General features: G+C 36.0%; 1 protein-coding gene, 1 long non-coding RNA gene and 1 pseudogene across 2 annotated transcripts; 1 reads left to right on the forward strand and 2 right to left on the reverse strand.

The window, feature by feature from the left end:
- Positions 1-405: 405 nt before the first annotated feature.
- On the reverse strand, positions 406-6,205 carry LOC129942559 (putative nuclease HARBI1; annotated as a pseudogene).
- On the reverse strand, positions 935-1,652 carry LOC129942560 (uncharacterized). Its single transcript, XR_008781061.1, has 3 exons — positions 1,543-1,652; positions 1,048-1,486; positions 935-991 (listed from the first exon to the last, which is right to left on the reverse strand). It is a non-coding gene; the product is annotated as an uncharacterized LOC129942560 (long non-coding RNA).
- A 10,612-nt stretch (positions 6,206-16,817) lies between the features above and the next one.
- LOC129940718 (uncharacterized) lies at positions 16,818-18,127 on the forward strand. Its single transcript, XM_056049160.1, has 3 exons — positions 16,818-17,318; positions 17,375-17,950; positions 18,019-18,127. Exons 1-3 carry the CDS (start codon positions 17,008-17,010, stop codon positions 18,125-18,127), a joined length of 996 nt encoding a protein of 331 aa, XP_055905135.1. The 5' UTR covers positions 16,818-17,007.
- Positions 18,128-23,593: the final 5,466 nt, after the last annotated feature.

Here is a 23,593-nt window from a genome sequence, read left to right on the forward strand (position 1 = left end):
ACATAAAATTCAAAACTGCATAGCGATAGACAAACCAAAAAATAAGAATTCTAACAAAAATGTTTTAGTAGGCGATGCGAAGACTAAACGAAAAACAGAAAGCTTGTTATAGTTTTGAACCTTTGGCGCACACACTTACATATGTACGAGAATAAACTTATGTGTTGACATAAAAATATATGCACAGATCACAATGGCAACAAAAAAAAATCATTTTAAGGCAATATATATACGCGTTCGTTATATCGGATAGAAAATTTTTATCATCGTTCGTTATTTAGAGATGTTAATGTAAATTTCAAAAGCGTTCGTTATATCGCAAATTCGCTATATCGGGCATTCGTTATATTGGACGTCCACTGTATATGTATTATAAATATATGTAGCATGAAGTTTCTTTCTTTTTTAAATTAAGCTCCTCAAAATACTATCCCTTATTCGGGATGCCACGCTATGGTTATTCGTATCGGGGACTACGTCATTTTCTTCCACTTCGTCTTCAGGTTCAGCTTCGATTCCGGCATAATCATCTTCGATCTTAAAATGAATGCAAATGTTATGCAAGGCACACGCTAAATTAATAATTTGTGCGGCTTTTTGTGGGAAATAATGCATTTGACGTGCTGCCAGTAAACACCGTGATCGATTTTTTATGACTCCAATGACTCTCTCCACCATGTTCCGTGTTTTGCTATGTTTTAAGTTGAAGGTGCTTTGAGAACTCCCAGGCTCAGGAGAGCGGAATGGAGTTATGAGCCAGGGTTCAAGAGGGTATCCGGCATCGCCTCAAATAATGAAAGGCAGTTTAACATATGTATGTACAACATTAATCTTTATACATTTACAAACCTATAATCCAAGTGTTTCTTTCGCCTTCACGAAATTTTCTTTCAAAATGTGTTTTTGCTGAACTTAAATTCCACACAAGATCATGGTTTGATCCCGGATATCTTGCGTCTATGAACTTAACTCGCATTTTGTTGTCACAAATCTGAAAACAAAATAAATTGAACACTTCACACAAAAAATCATATTTTTCATTCATACCACCATGGCATTAATGCTGAAGTACCCTTTTCTATTGAAGTACAAAAACTTCTCTTCCGCTGGTGTAATGATTTTCACATGGGTTCCATCCACGCACATTATAGTTCCTGGAAATCCTGCTTTGTTGTAAAAATCAAGCTTTGCTTGACGTTTCTCAACTTCGGTAGTTTCTAATTTGATCCATACAGGACACAGTCTTCTTTCCAAAATGTTCAGAACAATTTTGAGATTTGTAGAAAAAGTAGACTGGGCCATTCCAATTTCAAAATCCTTGCCGACCCCGTGTTGGTAGCCTATCTCCACAATGAATCTCAAAACCGCTGCCAGCCTGCTGATCGGTGAAATTGAACAAGAAAAGACACACGGATCAAGTTCTTGGTCCAGCTCCTCCAATATGTATTTGAATGCTGCCTTATTCAACCGAAAGTTTTTTTTAAATCTGCAAATAAATTTAAATTATAAAATAGGTACTGATAAAATAAAAATGTTGCTAACACTTTGTCATCGAGTTCGAATGGATTGAACGCATCTCTCAAAATCTTGCGTTGTAATTTTAATTTCCGCCTTCTTTGGGTATTTTCCGAATTTGTTTCATGGATTGCTATCGAATCCATTTTTGATTAACAAAACAATTATCCAACATCAAAATACTAACAACAAAAATTGAAATCGATTTTTCTTCTAATATTTTGACGTAAATCAGCTGACTTTGAAACTCCGAAAAAAGGATTGCTGGGAGGCAATGCTGTTTTGATTTCGTTCGGGGCTGATGAAGTGAATTTATTCGTATTCGTAGCGTAACAAAGCATTCGGAACTTTGCTACGAGGGACTCTGTGATAGGGGTGAATGTTTTAATCTTGTAAAAATTATAAAATGGAGAAGATCTTTAAAAAAGTATCCAGCGTTTTGTAATATTCGGCTTGGTCCGACAGTTAAATCTTATTGACACTTGTAAATAAAAGACAAATTTACTTTTTTTAAATCGCTCCAAACGTATTTATTGATCACTTTCCTTAATTACTTTTCAAACAGTCTTTACTCTATCGCAGTTCACAATCAATAATGAACCACTTCGCTTCCGAGCGCCTATTTGTAAAACTCAAATCGGTTCGAGAAACTACTAGGTTCTTGTAGGCGCTGAATGTTCTCGAAGCGAGTTCTCCTCTTAATCACTAGATGCTGCCCCTTATTCTACACAAGTGTTTACTACTGCAAATAAAACGATTGCTGCGTACTTATTCTACTGCAACACGATATTAGAGTAAAAGAGATAAAGAGTGTATACACATTACATTGCCCCCTCCTTAGGATTGATGGTCCCGAACAAATCCATTGTTCTCATCACCACTGTAGCGATGTAGCTGGTCACAATGTTCAACTTTCAGTTTTCTTCTGACTCCCTTTTGTATCCTATACACGACGTTGTTGATTTTTGCAATAACTGTATATGGACCTTCCCAGTCCCGTTGAAGTTTCGGTGACAACCCTTTTTGTCGATGTCGCTCGTATATCGTAGCGTTTCTTCATTCGGTCACTGAACATCTTTATTTTCAACCTGATATTGTCGTGGATCTGAAGGGGTCTTTCTCTGAGATCATCAATGTAGACATCCTCGGCTTGCGGCTCCGACGTGGGACATTTAAATTATATTTTGCTCGGCAGTCTGATGTTCCTTCCCATCAAAATCTCAGACGGTGTATGGCCAGTTAAGCTATGTCTTGAACTTCGATACGCCATCAAAAACATGGAATAAGTCGATCCCAATCACGCTGGTTGTCGTCCACAACTTTACAAAGGTGTTCCTTCAGAGTTCGGTTGAATCGTTCGACCATGCCATCAGATTGTGGGTGGAGTAGTGTTGTTCTTGTCTTCTTCATGTGAAGAAGCCCAGAAACTTCCTGGAATATGTTTGATTCAAAATTCTTTCCCAGGTCGGAAAGCAGTTCTAATGAAACCCGAATATGCTCGCCCACTTGAAGACAATTTGGTCTTGATTTGAAATGGCGTATGTTTCAGGCCACTTGCTGAAGTAATCCGTGACGACCAGAATATAACGATTTCCGTCATTTATTTTCGGAAATGGACCCGCCACGTCTACTGCAATCCTTTGAAGGGTGCTCCGACATTATACTGCTGCATTTGGATGTGGTTCTTTTTGCTCGCAACTTTGGTGGCAGCACAGGTATCGCATTTTTGGCGCCACTTCTCGACATCTTCCCTTGCATGCAGCCAGTAGAATCGTTGTCGAACCTTTTCCAGCGTTATGTTCACCCCTAGATGGCCTCCCGAAACTTCATCATGCATCTCCCGCAGAACATCCATAATCTTCAAGCTCTTTAAAATAAACTGCATTAAATAATACTTTCCATCTGCTGATTGCCTTTTACGTCGAAGGACACCCTCTTAGACATGAAACGAGTCCCACTGTGCCCAATAGGCCTTAAGAGTCGGACTTCTGTCGGAGATATCAGTCCATTTTGGTTTTTCCTGGTGTTCCTTCCATGGGAGGATGGTATCAATATCTGAGTTTTTTTTATTGAGCCTTGCTCAACTCGTCGGTGCTCCAGCCGTAAATGGGATTGGTTCTGGTTCGTTAGATAGTATAGACTTCTTTTCCGTCTTGTCGTCTGAAATGCTTACAATCTTGATTATATGGTCTGCTCTTGTTGTCACGTTTGGTTTGGTAACACCTGGATGACGTTCGATGAATGCCATCGATACCAGAAACCAGCTTCTGCACCTTGAAGTTGGTTTTTATTCGTTTTCCCGGGTGGGAAACAACATTGTAAGTGTCACTTTGACCAGTTGAATACTTTCTGTTTCCAAAGTTTTGCCATGCGGTTCCTCTTCGTGGTAATCTGCACTGCCGCTGTAGATGCCCAGTCTTATTGCAGTTCTAGCATAGTGCTGGTCCGCCTCGCTGACTCCTTTCCACAGTAACCTTCTGTCTAGAGCATTTTTGGGAAGCTGCTGCAGAGTTTCACCTCTTTCCTATTGTTAAGCTGAATTCGGAGGACTTCTGTACTGACCTAAATCGCTTTACGAATGCGTTTACCAGAAGTGTGAAGTCACCACTCTTCTCTGCTGGGATGGTTTATATGTACCAGTTCAGCAGCAGATCTTTTTAAAGCAAGCGTAAGTGCAATGTATTTTTCGTGATCGTCCCAGCCGTTTGTTAACGCTGCTGCTTCAAACTGTTTCTTGTAGATTGACCACGAAATCTGATCTCTTCTCCCCTGAGGAAGGTAGCAATCCCTGCCGAAACGTCGGGAAAAGCTAATGTAACAACCTTGTTTCATTGCAACGATCATAGTGACCAAAAAAGCCGAAGGAAAACCTAATTTTTCCAACACACATAAGTATATATTCATTGGTCAATACATTGTATTTTAACAGAACTTATAGTTACACCAGGTAAAATCGTATACCCAGAACTCCTTTTGAGTGGTGAACCCTCCTTGAGGATGAGAGAGGGCTTAGTTATGCACTTGATGCTATTTTTGAATAAATATTCAAATAGAACTACGTTGTAAAAGAAAAGGCGAAAGCTTTATCTTTATCTTTAACAACGCAGTTGGTTTTTTGAAAAGAAGCTTTTGTAACACCTTAAAGTATGCTTTAAAATTATACATACATTTATTCAATTTATTTTGACTTTCAAACAGCCGTTTTTATTTTGTTTTTGAATAAAATTTTTTTTCATTTAAGCCTCTGTAAAAGACGTAAAGTAAGATATTCAGCTCAGTGGAGGTATCTATTCGAAAATGGAAACAACTACATTGTAAGTAAAATATTAAGATTAACTTTCTTGTATTATTAAATATTTTGCTCATTAATTAGAAAAAAAAATATCAGCGGCCCAAGAAGGAAAATGTATTGATTTTGTCAACAAAAGTAGGCGAAGCTAGCAACGCTACTAAAATGCCTCCAGATTAAGATGCGACTTTTTGGCAAAACCTTGAGGATGAAGTGAACATATTTGGGTCGATAGTTCGAAACGTAAAGGGTTGAAAAAAGGTTTTGAAATTCAAAGAATTTAAGATCGTATTAAGATATTTTCAATTCAGTTTTCAGGGGCCCTGCTCTGTAATGCATTTCGAAGCTAATATTTTCGAAAACGAATATTTTGTACTCTCTATGTCTAATGCAGATAAGAAATCTAGTACTTACGGAATGACAAATCCGCATTTGGATTTTTCGTACCTGGCAATGCGTTTTACGACTGTCATTGGTGTTCGAAAACGAACATTTTATTTCTACACCAAGAGAGCTAACGGATTGCAATTCGAAAGTTGATTTTAAAGGACACAAAAGGAAAATTTAGTTTAGTTGTGTGACATAGATAAAATGTTAGTAAGGAAATAATAATTGTATTCAAAATTTAAGCAAATAAATTTTATTGTAGGGAATCATCAGCGAAAAATGTGCATACAAAACAAAAGCAATTTGAAATTATGGTGGAATTTAAGTGTGCTTAAACCGAATTAGCTAAGGGACGTTTGAACGCCTCGGACGCCAGAAACACTTCAAACAATTTGTGGGAAAAACTATTGTCATCTTTAATGCGGAAGGACCACCAATGCGAGACGGTGTCGACTGAAAAAAAGTAAGATTGTATTAAAACTGTTTTTTGAAAATGAATATTAAATTATTAATATTCAGCTCCTCCACGCTGTCAATAGTTGTATGAAGCAGTTCATCCGTGGGTAACAACACTAACAACATATTATGCTCTAAATATTTATTATATAATGCGCAACAGACATTCATAATTTGAACAACTTTTTCTGGAGCATAGTGAAGTTCTCTTTCTGCTAACAAACATCGAAATCTTCCTTTAAGTACGCCGAATACTCTTTCAATCAAACATCTGGCCTTGAGAATTTTTGATTGAAAAAGCTCTCAGCGCTATTTTCCGAAGCACTTCGAAATGGACTCATGATCTATGGCTCCAGAGGGTATCCAGAATCACCTAAGATACGAGTTAAAAATAAGTCTTTCGAATTAAGAACATTTGGTATACTAACCGATAATCCAAGATGACGTATCACCATTTTTATACTCTTGAACCAGATATTCACGTTCATGCGATAGGTTACATACAAGAGAATCATGTGCTGCCCCTCCGTATTTTGCGTTAGCTGCCCGTATGAGCATTTTATGCATATATTTAATAAATAAGAGCACATATTATTGCAAGATATCATGAAAATTGTTTTTTACTCACCACCATAGCATTAATGATATGCTTAAATTTTCTATTAAAATATAGATGTTCGTTGCTTTTCGGTCTTATCATCTGAATGTGTGTTCCGTCAACCATACCAATAATCCCCGGAATTCCTGACTTAGAAAGGAAATACTGCTTAGCCTCTCTGCGTTTTGGTTCAGTCAGTTTAAAGTTTATGTGCCTTGGACATACAACTTTTTCAATTGCACTACAAACTACTGCAATCGAACTCGATGTTGTCTGTTGTGGCATTCCTATTGAGTAGTAATGGGTGATTCGGTGCTGATACCTTCCTTGAACTAAACACTGTAGTGATTACAGCCCCAGGTCTGTAGTGATTATAAATCTTATGCAAAGAAGAAGCTGTCCGAAAATAAGAAAGATGTACAAACGACCGTTCAATCAAAAAAGCTTCATTCCTTAAAAGATACGACGGACAGTATTAGAGCAAGGTCACTTGGAATGAAAAGTGCAATGACACAGTGAAGTGCGATAAAGAAAATGAGCTCTGGACAAAACTACACTGGAATTTTAGATATTTGAGGTCAAACGAACGTGATTGTATGCTTTATTTCATTTCATACCCGAAAGGAAATCTTGAAAGAAAACAGAAATCCGATAGAATTTCACCTTCGTTTAAAGTAATTTCAGGATGACACCAATTTTCAGGATAAGTCCACAAGATTCAACATAAAAAGACTATGTAAGCTGAGTAAAGCTCTTAATAAAAAATACATAACCTAACTTCGGATTTTAGCTTCATAACCTATAATTACAAATAATAAATTCATAAATATAGATACAATTTTGAGAAATAAAACCCATCTTAGTCGTTGGACTTTTACCCTTCTGGCTAAAGTCTACTTCGCTGTGCAGCCCATACACCTCATCGTTCCATCTTCTCCTCCACTCCCTTTCTATGCATAGGTAACCATAGATCACACGAAGAACTTTTCTCTCGAAACGACGCAAGGTGCTTTCATCCGCTTTTGTCATAGTCAATGCTTCTACATCGTATAGCTGAACGGGGATGATGAGGGTCTTATATGGCGACACTTTGGTCCCTCGAGAGAGGGCTTTGCGACTCAATTGCTTTCTTAGCCCATAGAAACAGCGGTTAGCAAGATTTGTTTTTCGTTTGAAGTGTTGTTTTCTGTGTTTATAGCGGAGCCTAGGTAGACGAAGTCTTTGATTACCTCAAAATTACATTTATCGATGGTGACGTTTTGACCGAAACTTTGGTGTTGCAGGTCCTTTCTTGATGACAGCATGTACTTTTTTGCCCTCATTAACCGAAAACCCATATTTGACGCCTCTGCCTCAATATGATCTTCCGACCGTATATTTCCAGGTGCTAGAAAGAGCTTGGCATTCAATCCATGGCAATTTTTACTTCGTCTAATTGGGAGAAACGGGATTATTGGCATCTGATGTCTATATTGAAGAGATCATCCTGCCTGACAGCGGAATTCGGTTTGTTGTCACCGTTTTATAGTCTGCATAAATGGTCCTTCGTCCTTTTATGATGCGCCGCTTTGCGTGCCTGTTGTTTGGCTGCATTTGCCTGTTGGCTGCTTGAAAACCAGTTGTACCTTCTCCCAGCATCTCCCTGTTTTGACATGGGTCTGGAGACCCAAAGTGCTATCTTGGCTACAACGAGGTAGTGGTCCGAGTCGATGTTAGCTCCTCGAAAAGTTCGTACATCCATGATAATGGAAGCGTGTCTGTCGTCGATCCCAATATGGTCAATCTGGTTGACGGTAGATTGATCTGGAGAACTTCCAAGTTCCTTTGTGGATGTTGAGGTGTGGAAAAGGCGTACCGGCTACCATGACGTTGCGCCCCGAAGCAAAATGTATGAGCCTGAATTCTTTGTTGGAAGTGCTGTCGTGCAGGCTGTTTTTCCCGATTATTCCACCAAAGATGTCTTCCCTTCCTAGCTTGGCATTAAAATCGTCCAGTACAGTTTTAATATCGTAGCTAGGACACTGCTCATATTTTTTGTCTAAAAGCTCGAAGAATATATCTTTGGTATTGTCATCCTTCTCTTCTGTGGGGGCGTGCGCGCATATCAGGCTAATGTTAACGAATTTAGCCTTGATGGATGGTCATAAGGCCTTCGTTGATGCACCTATAGCTTAAAACTCGTTGCCTAAGTCTGGCTCCAATGATAAAGTCGCATCCAAATAAGCGCTGTTGGTTTTCTCGGTAGCAGTGACCATAGAAAATGTCGAAGTTGTTCATCCTCATTTTGCCCGGCACATCCCATCGCATTTCCTGGATGGTGTGATGTCTGATTTATAGCAGTCTAGGGCCTCCGCCAATTCTTCAGCCGCACGTGGTCTATTAAGGGACATAACATTCCACGTGCATTCCCGAAGTTCGTTGTCCTTAATTCTTTTGCGTAGGTTGCCAACAGTAAATCGGTCCGTACCCGAGGCTTGTTTGTGGTACGCAACTAGGAGATTGTTACGTGGTCAGGAAGTCACTCGGACGGCACTTCCACCAACCTGGATCTTTACTACAACTCCAAGGACATGGAGTCGGATAAACCGCTCATTATAGGCCTGCGCTCCGAATAAGTCGTAGAAGCCCTATAAGGTGTTCTCTAAGTAGTTCAGCCTTAACTGTAGACGCCACCGTCGATTCCATCTCGGAAATTCCTCCGCTGCCGTCTGGATAAGGAGAGGTTCCTGTGAAAGCAGTCACTTAAATAGAAAACAGATCCATTCGGGCATTGCGGTCGATACGATATTTACGACCTAAATCGGAAGCAAATCCGGAGGTAACATTTCAGATTGTCTCATAACAGTCCATTGTGTATATTTGATTTGTCAAAATCGCCGGGCGAAGGCGAGGTTGTGGTTAGGCTATAATGCACTCTTAGACGAAAATATCTGCTTCTAGCAGATTTTTTATCATTTAGGGAATTTTCAAGATTTGAGCTATTCTTTCGTGTAACTGTTCCGAATTTTCCTCCGACATTTACTTTTGGTAACGACTGTAAGTACGAGTATTTAAAAAAAGATCTGACTTGACATTTTAGTCCTAGATTCTTATTAAGTTTTTATTATGCTTGTAATTAAGGAAATCTTATACTATTTACAAACCATTACTTAAAATTCATCTATTTTTACTTTATGGCTTTTTAATTGGGTTGTCACAAAAAAAAGAAAAACAATTATACCACTGACTGGTAGCTGCTTAGACTTTTGGTGTTCTTATTTTGCTTATCAAACTGCTTTGTCATCATAGGCTTAAGTTAAGCTCTAATAGTTCCATATTCTTCATATGATTTATGAACCACCAAAAGCAATATTTCAAGTTTTCTAACAGAACTAAATGATACGAATAAGTGAAAAAGTAATCTTAAATTTCTGTGCTCAAAACCAAGTCGTTTGGATTCATTTAGAATTACATACCAAAGGAAAACAAAATACATACCTACTGTCCGCGTGCGACAACTCACGCCTGAGGTGATAAATCCCAGGTAATCAACTAGGTATATGCCGACAGGTAATGAAATGGTCACTTCGACTTCGGCATAGAGAATTCCTTTGAACGGTTCGTGTTGATTTGATAAAAGCCGAAGCGCATTCATTAATTACATTGGCAACATGGCACAACCAAGCCGACCAAGCAACCGGTTGCTTGCTTCTATGATACTCGCTTGACGCTTTCTGAGACGCATAATACAACTACGAGCAATTGGAATGCTTCCATTCTTGGCACTCACGCTTAAGTCTACGAGTATTAAATGGAACGAATTATATTGACGACATGGAACATCGTTCGCTGAAGAGGAAGACTCCCCGAGAGAAGATGGTGTGAATGTGAAGAGTGGGTCAGGTAAATTGGAAGATTTGTCACTTTAATCGAATCGAATTAAGTAACTGATTTATAAGTATTTGCATGCAGATTTAATTATTCGACAAAGCAGCAACGATGAAGACGAGTTATTTTGGTTCTTCAGTTAGATAATGTGTGTATAGAGTATCTTATTCTGGAACTGGGATAAAGATATCCTTTTAAGATTATCGGTATCAGACTTATTTATTAATCTACAAATAGCAATTTAGAACAATTAAATCTTCTAACGTGGTGACAGTTGACAGCGCCAGATGCTTTTTTTCCAATTGCAATCTACACTGCTATTTCTTTAGAATTGGAACTCGGCACATTTCTAGAAAAGTTTAAAGTTCACATATCTTTGGAAAAGAAATAATTTTTGACATCTGTATTAGGTTTTTCTTTAGAATTGGAATTCGGTACATTTCTAGAAAAGTTTGAAATGTACATATATTTGGATAATAAATAGTTTTTTTGACATAAGATCTGTTGGTAGTCTTAATTGTAACGTATGCAATGTATACATGGCTCACCACTTCTTAGGCATGATATATGTAAATATAAAAGCTTTAAAAACTATTCCACATTCAATGCATTCAGTCATTTATGAAGTAGTGGCAACCTTGAAACATCTTAATTTGACAACTGGAAGTTCATTATTAAATTGAGTCTGAGTTTTAATTTCTGTTCCTTCCCGTTTATTGCAATTTAGTAAAACTTACAAGTCCAATAATTGAGAAACACTTCAAATTTCCATTCAAATTTACAATTTAAAAATCGCTTGTCTTCATGTACATGTATATATTGGGTGCGTTCAATTTCGTTTTGGATACGGTATCTAGGATAGGTTGTTGAACGAGTTGGATAGGTGAATTGAGAAAGCTGTCAAAAAATGAAAACAACTTTCAATTGTTCATAAAAACAGACAAAAATATGATCTGTGAGGTCAAAATTGTTGTTAGATTAAATATTAAATGGATAAATTTAATAATTCTACTGATTCTTCGGACTATTGGACAGTTACGGAAAAATGCATAAAATAAGATATGATAAACTTTAACCAGTAAACTATAAGATTAATAATTTACTTGCGAGATCTCCGTTTTCAAAAGTTTTTGATAGGGATTATCTAAATGAAAGACAAAATGAAGTATTTTTTTCATTGTAAGAACTTGAACTTAATTGATTTATTTCTTCAGAACTGATAATTTCTTCGATACATTTTCCACCGGTTTTATTCTGAGAGTCAAACTCAACACTTGTTCCTACATTTTCTTCAGTATTTTCTTTACCGTTTGCATTCTAAAAAAACAAACTCAATAATGATTCTATTGTACTTTCTTCAATATCTTCAATTTCTTTTTTTCCTTTTTTTATCTTCTAGGAATGTATCTTCAGGTTTCGAATTGCAAACCACTTCGAAATGTGGGCAAAGATCCGTTAATGGCTTAAATTTTTACTATCGCTTTTTTTGAAGTCATGTGGAACGCTCGGAATGGAGGAGAAGATATAACGACGAACTGTACGGGCCCTAGTTAGAATTAAAGTCCAACGGCTTAGATGGCTAGGTCATATAGAGCGAATTGACATCAACGCTCCAGCCCGAGGGACGGCGCAGTAGAGGAAGACCGCGACTCAGGTGGCGCACTCAGGTGGGAGAGGACCTCAACCAACTTGGAGTGCGAAACTACAGACAGCTAGGTAGGGACCGAGCTGGCTGGAGACGCATGTTGGTTAAGGGCCAGGTCCGCCCCGGACTGTAGCGCCACCTTAAGTAAGTAAGTAAAGTGGAACGTTCGCTCTTTCGAATGTCCTCTTCCTCGGTTAGTACGGACAAAAAATCGATTGTGCAATTCTTGTAGAACTAATTGTAATTGGTATTCGATCGTCTCCCGGAGCCTTTCCTGTTTTAGTCCTTTCACTCCCATTCACCACTTGCGGAACTGAAAAAAGGTGGTTGAAGATGCCCATCCATTAAAAAAAGGGACTGGATACTGTTGGAGCTGTGAAAACCGCGGGGTGTTCAATGCATTTCAAAACAGTTTCATAGCTCTGGTGCTTGTAGGTTCGGTTTTTATTGAAAAATTCGTAACTTAAAGGTTTTTCTTAACAATAATTTTTAAATTTGACTGTACTTTTACTATTTCAATAAATTCTTTTAGTCATAGCTTTAAATAAATTTAATCTGCACTTTGACGGAACAAGTGTCAAGCATCTTATAAATGTCATCAAAAATTCTTAACTGGATGTGGATACCTTCTGATTCCCTTTTTGACATCTCAGCTGTTTTTGGACGTAAAGCAATAACAAAAACGTATTCTGAGGCAATTTATTGGCTGCGTTTATTCTCAGACAGATAGGATATCCGTATACCTTTTTTGTTTGTGTTTTACGTGTAAAATAACAGCTAATCAAAAACAGCTGAATGTCAAAAAAGGAATCCAAAGGTATCTAAGAATTTCTGGTTTATGTAGGTATCTGACAGAACACATGGTTGAATTTCAAGAAACTTGAATTCAGCTTTTTGTGTTTGTTGGTAAACAAAAAGATACAAAATGTTAGTTGAAGTTGTATTTGAGGATGTTCTGTACATAATAGACGAAAAAGAAGCTATTTGAGTCCGAATTTTAGAAGGTAGGTACTTATGATCTATTTTTTTAAACTTCAAAATTGACTTATTTTGTTCTCGTTTTGTAGATGACCAATTTACTAGGTCTTACCTCAATTTGCTGGTCTAGTGTCAAAAATTCTGAAGTTGAAGAACCTCATCCTGTTCTAGTGGTAGAACAAAATACTAGTAAACATATGTATATTAATCTTGTGGAAATAAATAAATCTAACTTTTTTGTTTTCATGTATAAAAGCATACAAAGGAGGACAGCTTGAGGAGCTGCAAGCAAATAGGGTCGCTGAAAGGAAATGTAAGTTATTCTTTCAGATTATTCAAAACCCCAAAGAAGAATCACTCTATTCCCTTTTTTTAACATTGGAAACATAAATCCATTCTGCTCTTCTTGCTTCGAGAACCAAAAACCCGACGAAGAAATTTTTTTCAAGGAAGTGTAAAAGTTTTTAAAGATCACAGGTCAATTTTTGATGAGAAGAAATTAGAAATAAAATTAAAAAATACGAAATTTTAATACAACATTATCATAGACAATTACAATAAAACGTCGACCGGTCGACGGCGAATGAATTGGGCATACTTTGAGATTATGGCTGAAATTTACCTGAACGAGGCATAAGTTAATGGCACCGAAACAATAATTTCCCTTGTGTCATCCTCCTACGAATCAGTTGGATTATTCATTAAATGTTTTACCCTACAACAATTTTGACTTCGAAGCTTAAATGTTTCTCTGCTTTTTGTGAACAGCTGAAAGTTGTTTTTATTTTTTGACAGCTATCCAACTCCTTCAACAAGGTTTCCGAAAATCCACCTTTCCAAGATACCCTATCCGACACAAGATTGAATGCAACCTATGACGGACAAATGTCAAAGCACACCCTAATTTTGGAAGTTTAATTGAAAGTATAATTGACGTTTCTTTATCAAGGGTTTTAAATTTAACTGAAAGTGAAGAAAATCAAATTCATTCAAACTCTCATAAAATATATAATTAAATTTAACTATGATTCAAGAAAATGGGCCTCAAAGTAAAATTGAATCTTAAATCACGGAGCATGATAAACCTCGGGTGAAATATAATCTGCTACGAAAAGTTGTCTGGAATTTGTGGTAATTAAAACAAGTCTAACTTTATAAGATCAAATATAAAGAACGCATTTGAAGAAAGCACATATACAGTCAAAATCGGTTATACCGACATCGACTGTAACCAAATATGTTTTCTTGGGAACTAATCCCTGCGAGATTTATACAAATTTTACTAATCAAATATCGCTCTTGACGATATCACCTATAAGAAATTATTATTTATGGAATATTTAAATCTATTTTTTTTTTAATTAAATCAAAATATGTACCATATTTTGTATTAGCGGACTTTGCATTTCGGCAAAAACTTCCAGATTTCTATACCTCCCAGACCTTTCGGCTATAAAAGAAGTCTTTTCTTGGCTAATTGTAAATTGTTGCTAATGCAAGACGCTATAAAGAAGGAAAACACCAAGTGGAACAATATCACCACGTGTCAGGTCACGAAAAACATCTGGCCAACATTATAGATTTAAAGCCTTCAAGGTGCTTGCTATTTTAGCATAATCAGCTTCTCACGTTTCGTAAGGGACTCAAACTCGTTCCATTAAGCTTAGGAGAAAGCCTCAAGATTCATGTGGTATCACAATGGGCCATTAAACTGGCCTGAGTGTGTCCGTTTCCATCATAGATAACAACTTTAACTAAACTTAACCTTGCTTAAAAGAGCAAATTCAATTCATCAGATGAAGAATGTGTTTTGAAACGAATGCAATTTTTTTTTTAAGATGTACAACTTTGCTTCCGACTTTTTTTTTCCAAAATATGACCATTTATTTGAAAAATTCTTACTCATGATTCAAAGTATTGTCCATAGCGTACAAATCCTTCTTTTTTGGAGGCAACACACGAATCGATCTTTTGACTTCTTCATAGGATCTAAAGTGTTAGTCAGTCAAATCATAAACAACTGATCGAACAAGTTAAAATCAGAGGGAGCAATGTCTGGAGAATACAGCAGCTGGGGTTGGACTTCCCATATTAACGTTTCAAAGTACGTTTTGACCATGGGCTCATAGTACATGAAGCCAAACTGGCCCCAACAAATGCAGATCATAATCTTGGACCTATATAAATGTTCGGATTGGCCGTCGACATGTAAGCATGGCCGGGATATCTCAATAATTTTTTGCTTTTAAGGGTTATTGAAATGAACAAATTTAGTGTCTCGGTCACAATGCGTTCAGAAATCACTTCCTTTTCTTACCTCTGAAGCAACTGTTCACAAACACTTAAATGCCGTCAATTCTCTTGACGGAATCCAAATTTCTTTTTTCTAAATCCCACCCATGGCTTTGCGAAGTTTTGAAATCACTTGTTGTCACACTTCCAATGAACTTGCCAATTCTTCTTGTGTTTGATGCGAGTCTTTAATGTCTACAATCCTGAATCTTCGAAGTCTTTCTCTCTTTCGCCACTATACCAGTATTGCACGTTAAAGTCACCATTGATGAAGCTTTGAAACCCCTAACGACACATTCTCTCACTAACAGCGACCTCGCCACATGTACTGCAGAGCATTTGAAGAGACTTGTCTACAGTTTTAAACCTCAAACGAATGTTAAGAATTCGCCCGTCTATTGGAAAACGGCAAGACCAAAGTTTCTTGTGCTTTGAAGAAAAATATTAAATTATTTCAAGTCTCAGAACAAGTTTCGTTGTATTAACTATAAATAAATTAAAATCTTACAAAAATAAAAAATATTCTTTTTTTTTTAAATAAGGACTAGAAAATTGAAAATTGCTTATAACGAACAAGTTCCCCAATCCAATGGTGTTTCTTATAACCGATTTTGACTGTGTAAGGTTTGATGAAACATTCTTTTAACTTCTTTAAATGTTTTTGAGTTCTCTTTATTTCCATCCAGTACAATTCTTGTCAAACTTAATGTGGTTCTTAGGCCTGCTTCTTCAGTTTGACATCACTTATAAGTCCCCCTCTTATTTTTATAGTTAGCAGTGCAATTAAAAAAAAAATTAACTTGAAAATAATTGTAACCAGGGTAGACATAAGATAAGAACCTCTTTAACAGGTCCAAGAAAATAAACATAAGCTGCTTATGTTTTATCAGCAAATAAATCTAAATCGTCAGTGCAGCAGCGGCGCAGTGATACTTCCCATAAAACCAAACACAATGCACTTTCCCTTCCGTATTGTAGTCTTGCGTGATAGAAGAATTTAATTAAACTTTTGTGTAGTTAAACTTACGCCAGAAGAATTTAATTAAACTTTTGTGCAGTTGTACTTATGCCTATAAACAAACTAAAAGAAAAGATAAATGATTACAGACCTACAGGCCGTGAAATAATATAATTAATAACCATCATCACGATTAGGTACCAGTTAAGTTATTTAAAATTTTTAGGGACTAATGGAGTTCAAGCCATTAATTTTTAGACTTTGAGATAACGAGTTTCCAAAACTTAGGCTCTTTTTAGTTTAAATAATCGTTTAATTTCTTATTAAATATAGAGATGATTACAAACAATTGTCACCTCATTCTTTTCAAGGTAAAATTGTACGTTCAGACAGCTGGAAGTTTATTATAATATAAGAATGAAGACATTTTAGACAGTTCTCAGATGTGTCAAACGACGGAATTTGACAACATACGGACTAGATAGTACAACCAATTGGGCACGTTTAGGCATTATTAGTCACTTCTTTGGCAGTCAGCTGCATTCTTTGAACACAAAATTAGACCAAGGTTCTCATTTAAATTTACTTCCCTATATTTTACCTTCAGGTACAGAATATTTAAATACAGAGTGCAATTTCATAATAAGTTGAGATTTATGTATATTGTTTCTTTTCTAAAATATTATAAGGGACCTATTTACACTAAACTTTAAAAATAATTTTGCACAAGTTCAGTTTTAATTGAATGAAAAAACACGATCAGCTGTCATTTTGACAGCTATACTTGATTTGATAGTTAGAGAGATTTTTCCTAAGGGGCCAGTTATAGCTATCAGTAAAATGCATCAGTAAAATTTGAAACAGGAGGAATTTGAAATGTTTTACTGATGAGCGATCATAGCAATCAGTAAATTTACGTCATTAAATTAAATGTCACTTTGAAGTTTCTATTTGAAGAGTTCGTTTTGTTATTCATTTGTTTGTTATCGTTTGTGCTTCTGTGAAATTAAGTTGATCTTATCATGGGTCGTGCAAAAAATAAACAAAATTTATTGATTGCAACAGCTTTGTGTATAATAAATAAAAGATCTTCTCAAAAAATACGACGCTTTCAAGTACACCCGCTTTTCCATGCTCGGAAGATACATGGCGAATATTTTTCACTTATTAAGAGACTCGAGTTGTTCCCAATTAAGTTTTTTGAGTACTTTCGGATGAGCCGTCAGCAGTTCCAGTGTATGCTTTTAAAAATACGAAGTGATATCCAGCCTAGATTTAATTTGTTTCGAAACGATACCATAAGTGCCAAGGAGAAACTTTGTTTGACTTTAAGGTACAAAAATTCAATATTATCATAATTTGAGATTTTCATTACACTGATTGTTTCAGATTCCTCGCTACGGGAGCTAGTTTCGCGGACCTATCTTTCCGATTTTTGATGGGAAAAACAACAGTCAGATGGTGTATAATGCAGACTATTCAGGCAATCAACAAGCATTTTACAGACTTGGTTATGCCAGTCCCCGAAAGCCCCAGTTTTTGGAAAGAAATTTCTTTGGATTTTTTGTCAAACTGGAATTTTCCCAACTGTCTTGGAGCTGTTGATGGAAAGCATGTGAAAATGTTTGCCCCAAGAAAGTCCGGCAGTTTCAATTTCAATTATAAAAAATGCTTCTCAACAATTCTGATGGCAGTTGTTGATGCAAATTACAAATTTATTATGGTAAGCATTGGAGCCCACGGATCTAACGCAGACTCGACTGTTTTTGCTTCATCTAACTTTGGAAAAGCTTGGCTAAGCAACCCAAAGTCATTATTTGTTCCTGCTGACCAAAAATTGCCAAGCACAGAAAATTGTCTACTCTTCGTTCTTGTGGGAGACGAAGCATTTGGCCTCCGACATAATTTGATGACTCCCTTCCCAGGTTCTCATTTGACCACCAAGCAAAGGATTTTTAACTACAGGTACGAAAAAGATATAATTCATATATATGTATGTACACTATCGAATCATCAATTTTTTGATTGTTTAGACTCTCGAGAGCAAGGCGAATTGTGGAAAGCACATTTGGTATTTTAGTCCACACTTGGAGAGTTCTGATAAAACCTCTCGAAATTCAAATGGATCTGGCAAACCCCTAATTCTTTGCTGCTGCGTGCTGCACAATTTTTTGCAGAATGAAAAAGAACACTTGAATCCTTCCCATTTTCAAGATGAATTTTCAGCGCAGTTGGTGGATCAGGATGCAAGAAATGCCGAACCAGCATCGATGGCTGTTAATATCAGAAACGCATTTTCTGACTGGCTTGTGACGGAGGGAAACCTTGATTACCAGTGGGAGAGAATTTAAAGCAAAATTATTTAAGTTTTTTATTCAAAATTTTATTTAATAAATAAATATGAAAATATTCTTCCTTAAAACTTAATCTAATTTCGATTTCACAGCAACTTAGAGCTACTTTTAACTTAACATAAATCCATACAAAAAAAACAAAACATCACTTCAGTAAAAAAAACAGTAAATAACAAACGTAAATCATATAAAAAAAAAACAAAACATTACTTCAATATAAAAAATATCACATTCATTCAAAAAAAAAAAAGAAATTCAAACTTATGTTTGAGCACCAGCCAAGTGCTCGGCCATTTCCTCGCCCAAAATGGAAAGTATCCTCGATTGGAACCGAACAATTCTTTGCGGACTAAAATCCGATACCTGGAGTGCAACGTTCTCCATGAACAGCTCCATCGGGCTCCTCACCTCCTTGTTTTCTATTGCTTTGAGCACTCTGTCCAGAGGCTCTTCAATATGCCTCTTTTGGGCTTTGTTCTTTCGAATATGCGGCTCAGTACCCAGGTCAATGACTTCCAAATTCGATGAATTGTGTTGTTTTTGGCTATAATTACCACAATCACTAAAAGTAAAAAAAATTATTATCTCCCCTATTTTATCAGATTCCGATTATACTTACTCGTCTGGAATCCTCACATAGGGTATTAAAAATTTAAGTGATTCAAAATGAGTCCATCGTACCGGAGTTGTAGCTCCAGAGCCACTCGGCACACTATTTTCGGCACGAAAATAAGACCGACAAGAATTTCGGAGCGTGGTCCATTTACTTTGGCACTCTTCGACTGAAAATAACAAATTTTATTGTCAACAATTCAGGTTTAATCATTCCATAACTATAAACTTACCAGGCCTTCCCAAGACAAGGGATATATCCCCCCAAGCATTTATTCGTGCAATTTTGTCTGAATACTTTTGGTCGTCTTTGGCATAAGGACACATATGGTTTCTCACTTCAAGTATTAATTTGGTTTCAAACTCTTTTTTTGAAGTCATTTTTGTTATTTTTTTAATTTGTTTTGCTAGGAAAATGTTGTTTACTTTCGATCATAACATCGAGCTTCGCGCCTCAGACAATTTTTTTGCTGTTGCTTTCATCAGTAAAATTTTTAATGATGTGATCGGAACAGCAAAAAATTGAAACACGAACAATAAAACGAAATGGAATTTCTTTTGACTTTTGGCAGTCAGCTGTTCAGTAAAATGAAATTTCATCATTAAAAAAATTAAAATGGATTTATAAATTAAATAAAACTTTAAATGCATTGTTACATTTTGAAAAAATACTTCAATATAGGATTCATCTTATTGCATCAATCTTTTGTTAGAAATAAATCTATAACACGCTCAAAAACTAAAAACAAAAATTTTACTGATGGATTTTACTGATAGCTATAACCGGCCCCTAACTAATGTTGCTTAATTGAATGACAATTTGTTTGTCAGCTGTCCAATCAGATACTTAAAAACTTGCCTTATTTTATGTTTTATGTTATGTTGACATAACTTTAGACAATGCTTTCCATAATAATAGCTTTAAAACTATTTCTATTTTGATTAAGATCGAAAACATTTGCATACTTGTTGAAATTTATACAAGCATTAGTAACTGGTTCGTTTTGACCATAATTTGTAACATGCCGAGGAATATGCAAAAAATCATTACTTCTTGGTATTAAGGATCTAGAAGGAGCATATATACCAAACAAGGCCAAAAGAGGGGGACAGTCAATATGTCCCGTGATTACATCTCTTGCGAATATTACCGAATAATAAGTTCTTCTACAAGATAAAGGTTTTAAACTAATTAGTAAGCACCTACTTTTATAAGATGGCATGGAATTAGACCAGTTCGGTTTTCGAATCGCATATTTAGAGAATCGTTTTTGAATTTTTTCGATACGTATAAAATCTTTTTTAAAAAGAGGAGACTGTACAATACTACAATATTCCAAAATGGGACGAACTAAAGCTACGTATAAGGATTTCAGTGTGTAAGGATCTCGAATTTCTTGAGAGTTACTGAACACAAATCCAGACATAGCGTTAGCTCTCGATATAACATAATCAATATGAACATTGAAAGATAAGTGTGAATCAAAAATGACCCCTAAATCCTTTTGGTTTACAACCCTTTGCAATGAAACGTTAGCAATATTATATTCAAAAATTATAGGCACGACGGACCTTGAAAAAGACATAAGTGAACATTTATTTGTATTCAAGCACAAGGAGTTAATAGTACACCATTCGTTCAATTTATCAATATCTCTTTGTAAATCCAAACAATCAGCAACTGACTTGATTGACTTGAAAATTTTTACATCATCTGCAAACATCAGAGATTTTGAACAATTAATCACTACAGGAAGATCATTAATAAAGAGTAGGAATAACAAGGGTCCAAGGTGACTGCCCTGAGGCACACCAGAGTAATTATGAATTTTAAAAGATAATTTAGATCCAATTTTTACAAACTGTGAGCGATTGCATAAGTAATTGCTGAACCATTTAAGGAGTGTTGAGTGAAATCCCAAGAAGGAAAGTTTTTTTTTAATAAAATTTGATGGCTTACCCTATCAAATGCTTTTGAAAAATCTGTGAAAACTACATCGGTTTGACGTTTGTTTTCCATGTTATTCAAGCAAAAGTTTACAAAAATAGTCAAATTAGTTGCAGTAGATCGCCCGTGAACAAAACCATGTTGGTAAACCGATATATGATTTTTCACTACTTCATAGATTTTCTTCTTCACAATCGATTCAAAAATCTTTGGAATCAGTTGCAACTTTGCAATGGGTCTATAATTTACCACAGATTGCTTAGAGCCAGATTTATATATGGGAGTAATATAGGAAAATTATTCAAAAACTTACCACTTCGAAGAGATAGGTTGAATATGTAACACAAGGGCTTCGACAAAATACATGCCCACTCTTTCAAAAACTTTGCGCGTATATTGTCGGGTCCCATGCTTAAACTACAATCTAAGCTAGAAAGTTCAGCATATACCTCTTTCTCAGATATGAACATAGAACCCATATCAATTATTTGCGAATAAGTTGGCAAAACATCATGATTAGAGGCATCAGCCACAAAATTCGATTGAAAAAAAGTTGCAAACATGTCACAGATTTCAGATATATCACTGCTTACGTTACCAATGTAATTCATATTTGAGGGAATCCCACCGATTTCCTTTTTACATTATAAAAATGCCAAAAAGATTTACAATCATTTTTGATCTTCGATTCAATGGACCATAAATACTTATTATGTAAAAACTTCTTTAAATAATTATATTCCTTAAGCAGACGACAATAATTGTCTCGAAAATTTGAATTGATTTTTGTTGCATAATATATCCGCTTAGTTATCCAACGCTTCTTTAAAAACTATTCAAGATGCACCATCAACTAGAATAGCCAATAAAATGTGAACAAATTAGTGTTAATACCTATAATGAATTGCTTATCAACAATTTCAAATTATTAGCATCTCTTGCACAAAGTGCCACAAAGTGATAGAACTTTTTACTTTTAGTAAAAACTGTTGTAAGTAAGAAAAAAAGTTTCTTATCAGCTAGAGACAGGTTCAATTCAGCTAAGAGTTCTGCTCATTTTGCAATCAGCGGAATTCTCCAAGTGGGTGTCCCGACGAATTTTGTTTTGGATTTTTCGAACAAAAGACCTCTCAAAACTTGCGTAATTGGACTTAGATTACAAAAATATATAAAAAAAATATTAAAATTTGTCTATGGGGTTGAACTGACCCTCAAAATTTTGACAAATTGATATTTTTATGCTTTTTTTCCCTTCCTTAATTTCGGTTACTGAGCTACTATTTAGTATAAAATATTAACATTTTGATCTTATTAGGTTTAGAACATATTTGACGTTTTTATTTGCATGCAACAATACTAAAAGCTAAAAATACCCCCAATAGGTGACGAAATTGAATTTTTTTAAATTTTGGCGGATCATCATTTTCCTGGAACTTAAAACAACTGCTCTATAAATCTGACACAATTTGAATTAAAGCTTCTATACCTATCCGATTTTGAAGAAAAATATGTTTATAAATTTGAGGCCTACCTGCACAAATGACTTCATTTATTGATGTCCTTTAAGGATATGGGTTTTTAACTGTTTCCTAGTTTAGTTTAGAGTCATTTGAGAAGCTTTTCGTGTTTAAAACCAAAGGAAGTTCTCATCCATGAGAGAAGTTTTTTGTTGGATCAAATAAGTGAAAGGAAAATGGTTATAAGCGGGGTTGACAAGAAAGAAACAAATATCTTGAAGAAACGACATAAGAGGCAAATTGAAGAGTCAAAGAGGGAAGCAAAAAAATGGTCTACGCAGGAAAAGGTTTTGTCTCAGGAAACTGCAATGAAGAGTTGGTGCGTGAATCTTCCCCAGAAACAAACCCCCCTTTGACAGCGGTACCATCGACTTCAAGAGCTTATCGCAATAGATTGATGTTGCCAACAGTTGCCAAGGTGTGTGATCGATACGGTTTATCTACGCGATCTGCTGCTGCTGTCGCTTCTGCTATTTTGGCTGATGTCGGCTTGGTTTCTTCCAAAGATTCAACTCTTGTTATAGACAAAAATAAGATCCACCGAGCTGTATCGAAATCACGTAAAGAAGCTTTATAAGATATCGGAGGTATTGCTATAAAAAGCATTTACTTTGATGGAAGAAATAATAAATGAGAAAATAGGGGCGCGTTATCACCGTAAAAAAAATTATGAAATTACTTGGGACACACAACACCAGGTCGTGGCACCGCAAAAGGGATTTTTACTTCCATCACAACCTTTTTAGAGAGTCAAAGTTGGAATTTAGATGACGTGCTTTGCATTGGATGTAACGGAACAGCAATTAACACTGGTTGGAAGGGAGGCGTCATTCGATATTTAAAGGAGTTCTTGAAGAGACCGCTGCAATGGTGTATTTGCATGCTTCACGCCAATGAGTTACCTCTTCGTCATTTATTCTTGATGGTTGCACTTCGGGTCCTAGAGAATATTCTGGACCTATTGGGAAACAATCAACTGATTGCGAAAGTAAAACCACCGTGAGCTTTTGTGCAGTGGCTGGTAATATGTCTGACTTGCCGAAAAATGTGGTTGATGAACTTAGTACTTAGTACAAAAATTTCTTTATCAGATATGTCAAGCTGTATCTACTGGTTTCTGTTCTCCTGAGCTGGCAAACCGTCAACCTGGAAAAATGGCGCACTCGAGATGGCTTAC

The sequence above is a fragment of the Eupeodes corollae genome, chromosome 1 (assembly GCF_945859685.1).
Source record: "Eupeodes corollae chromosome 1, idEupCoro1.1, whole genome shotgun sequence".
NCBI lineage: Eukaryota > Metazoa > Arthropoda > Insecta > Diptera > Syrphidae > Eupeodes > Eupeodes corollae.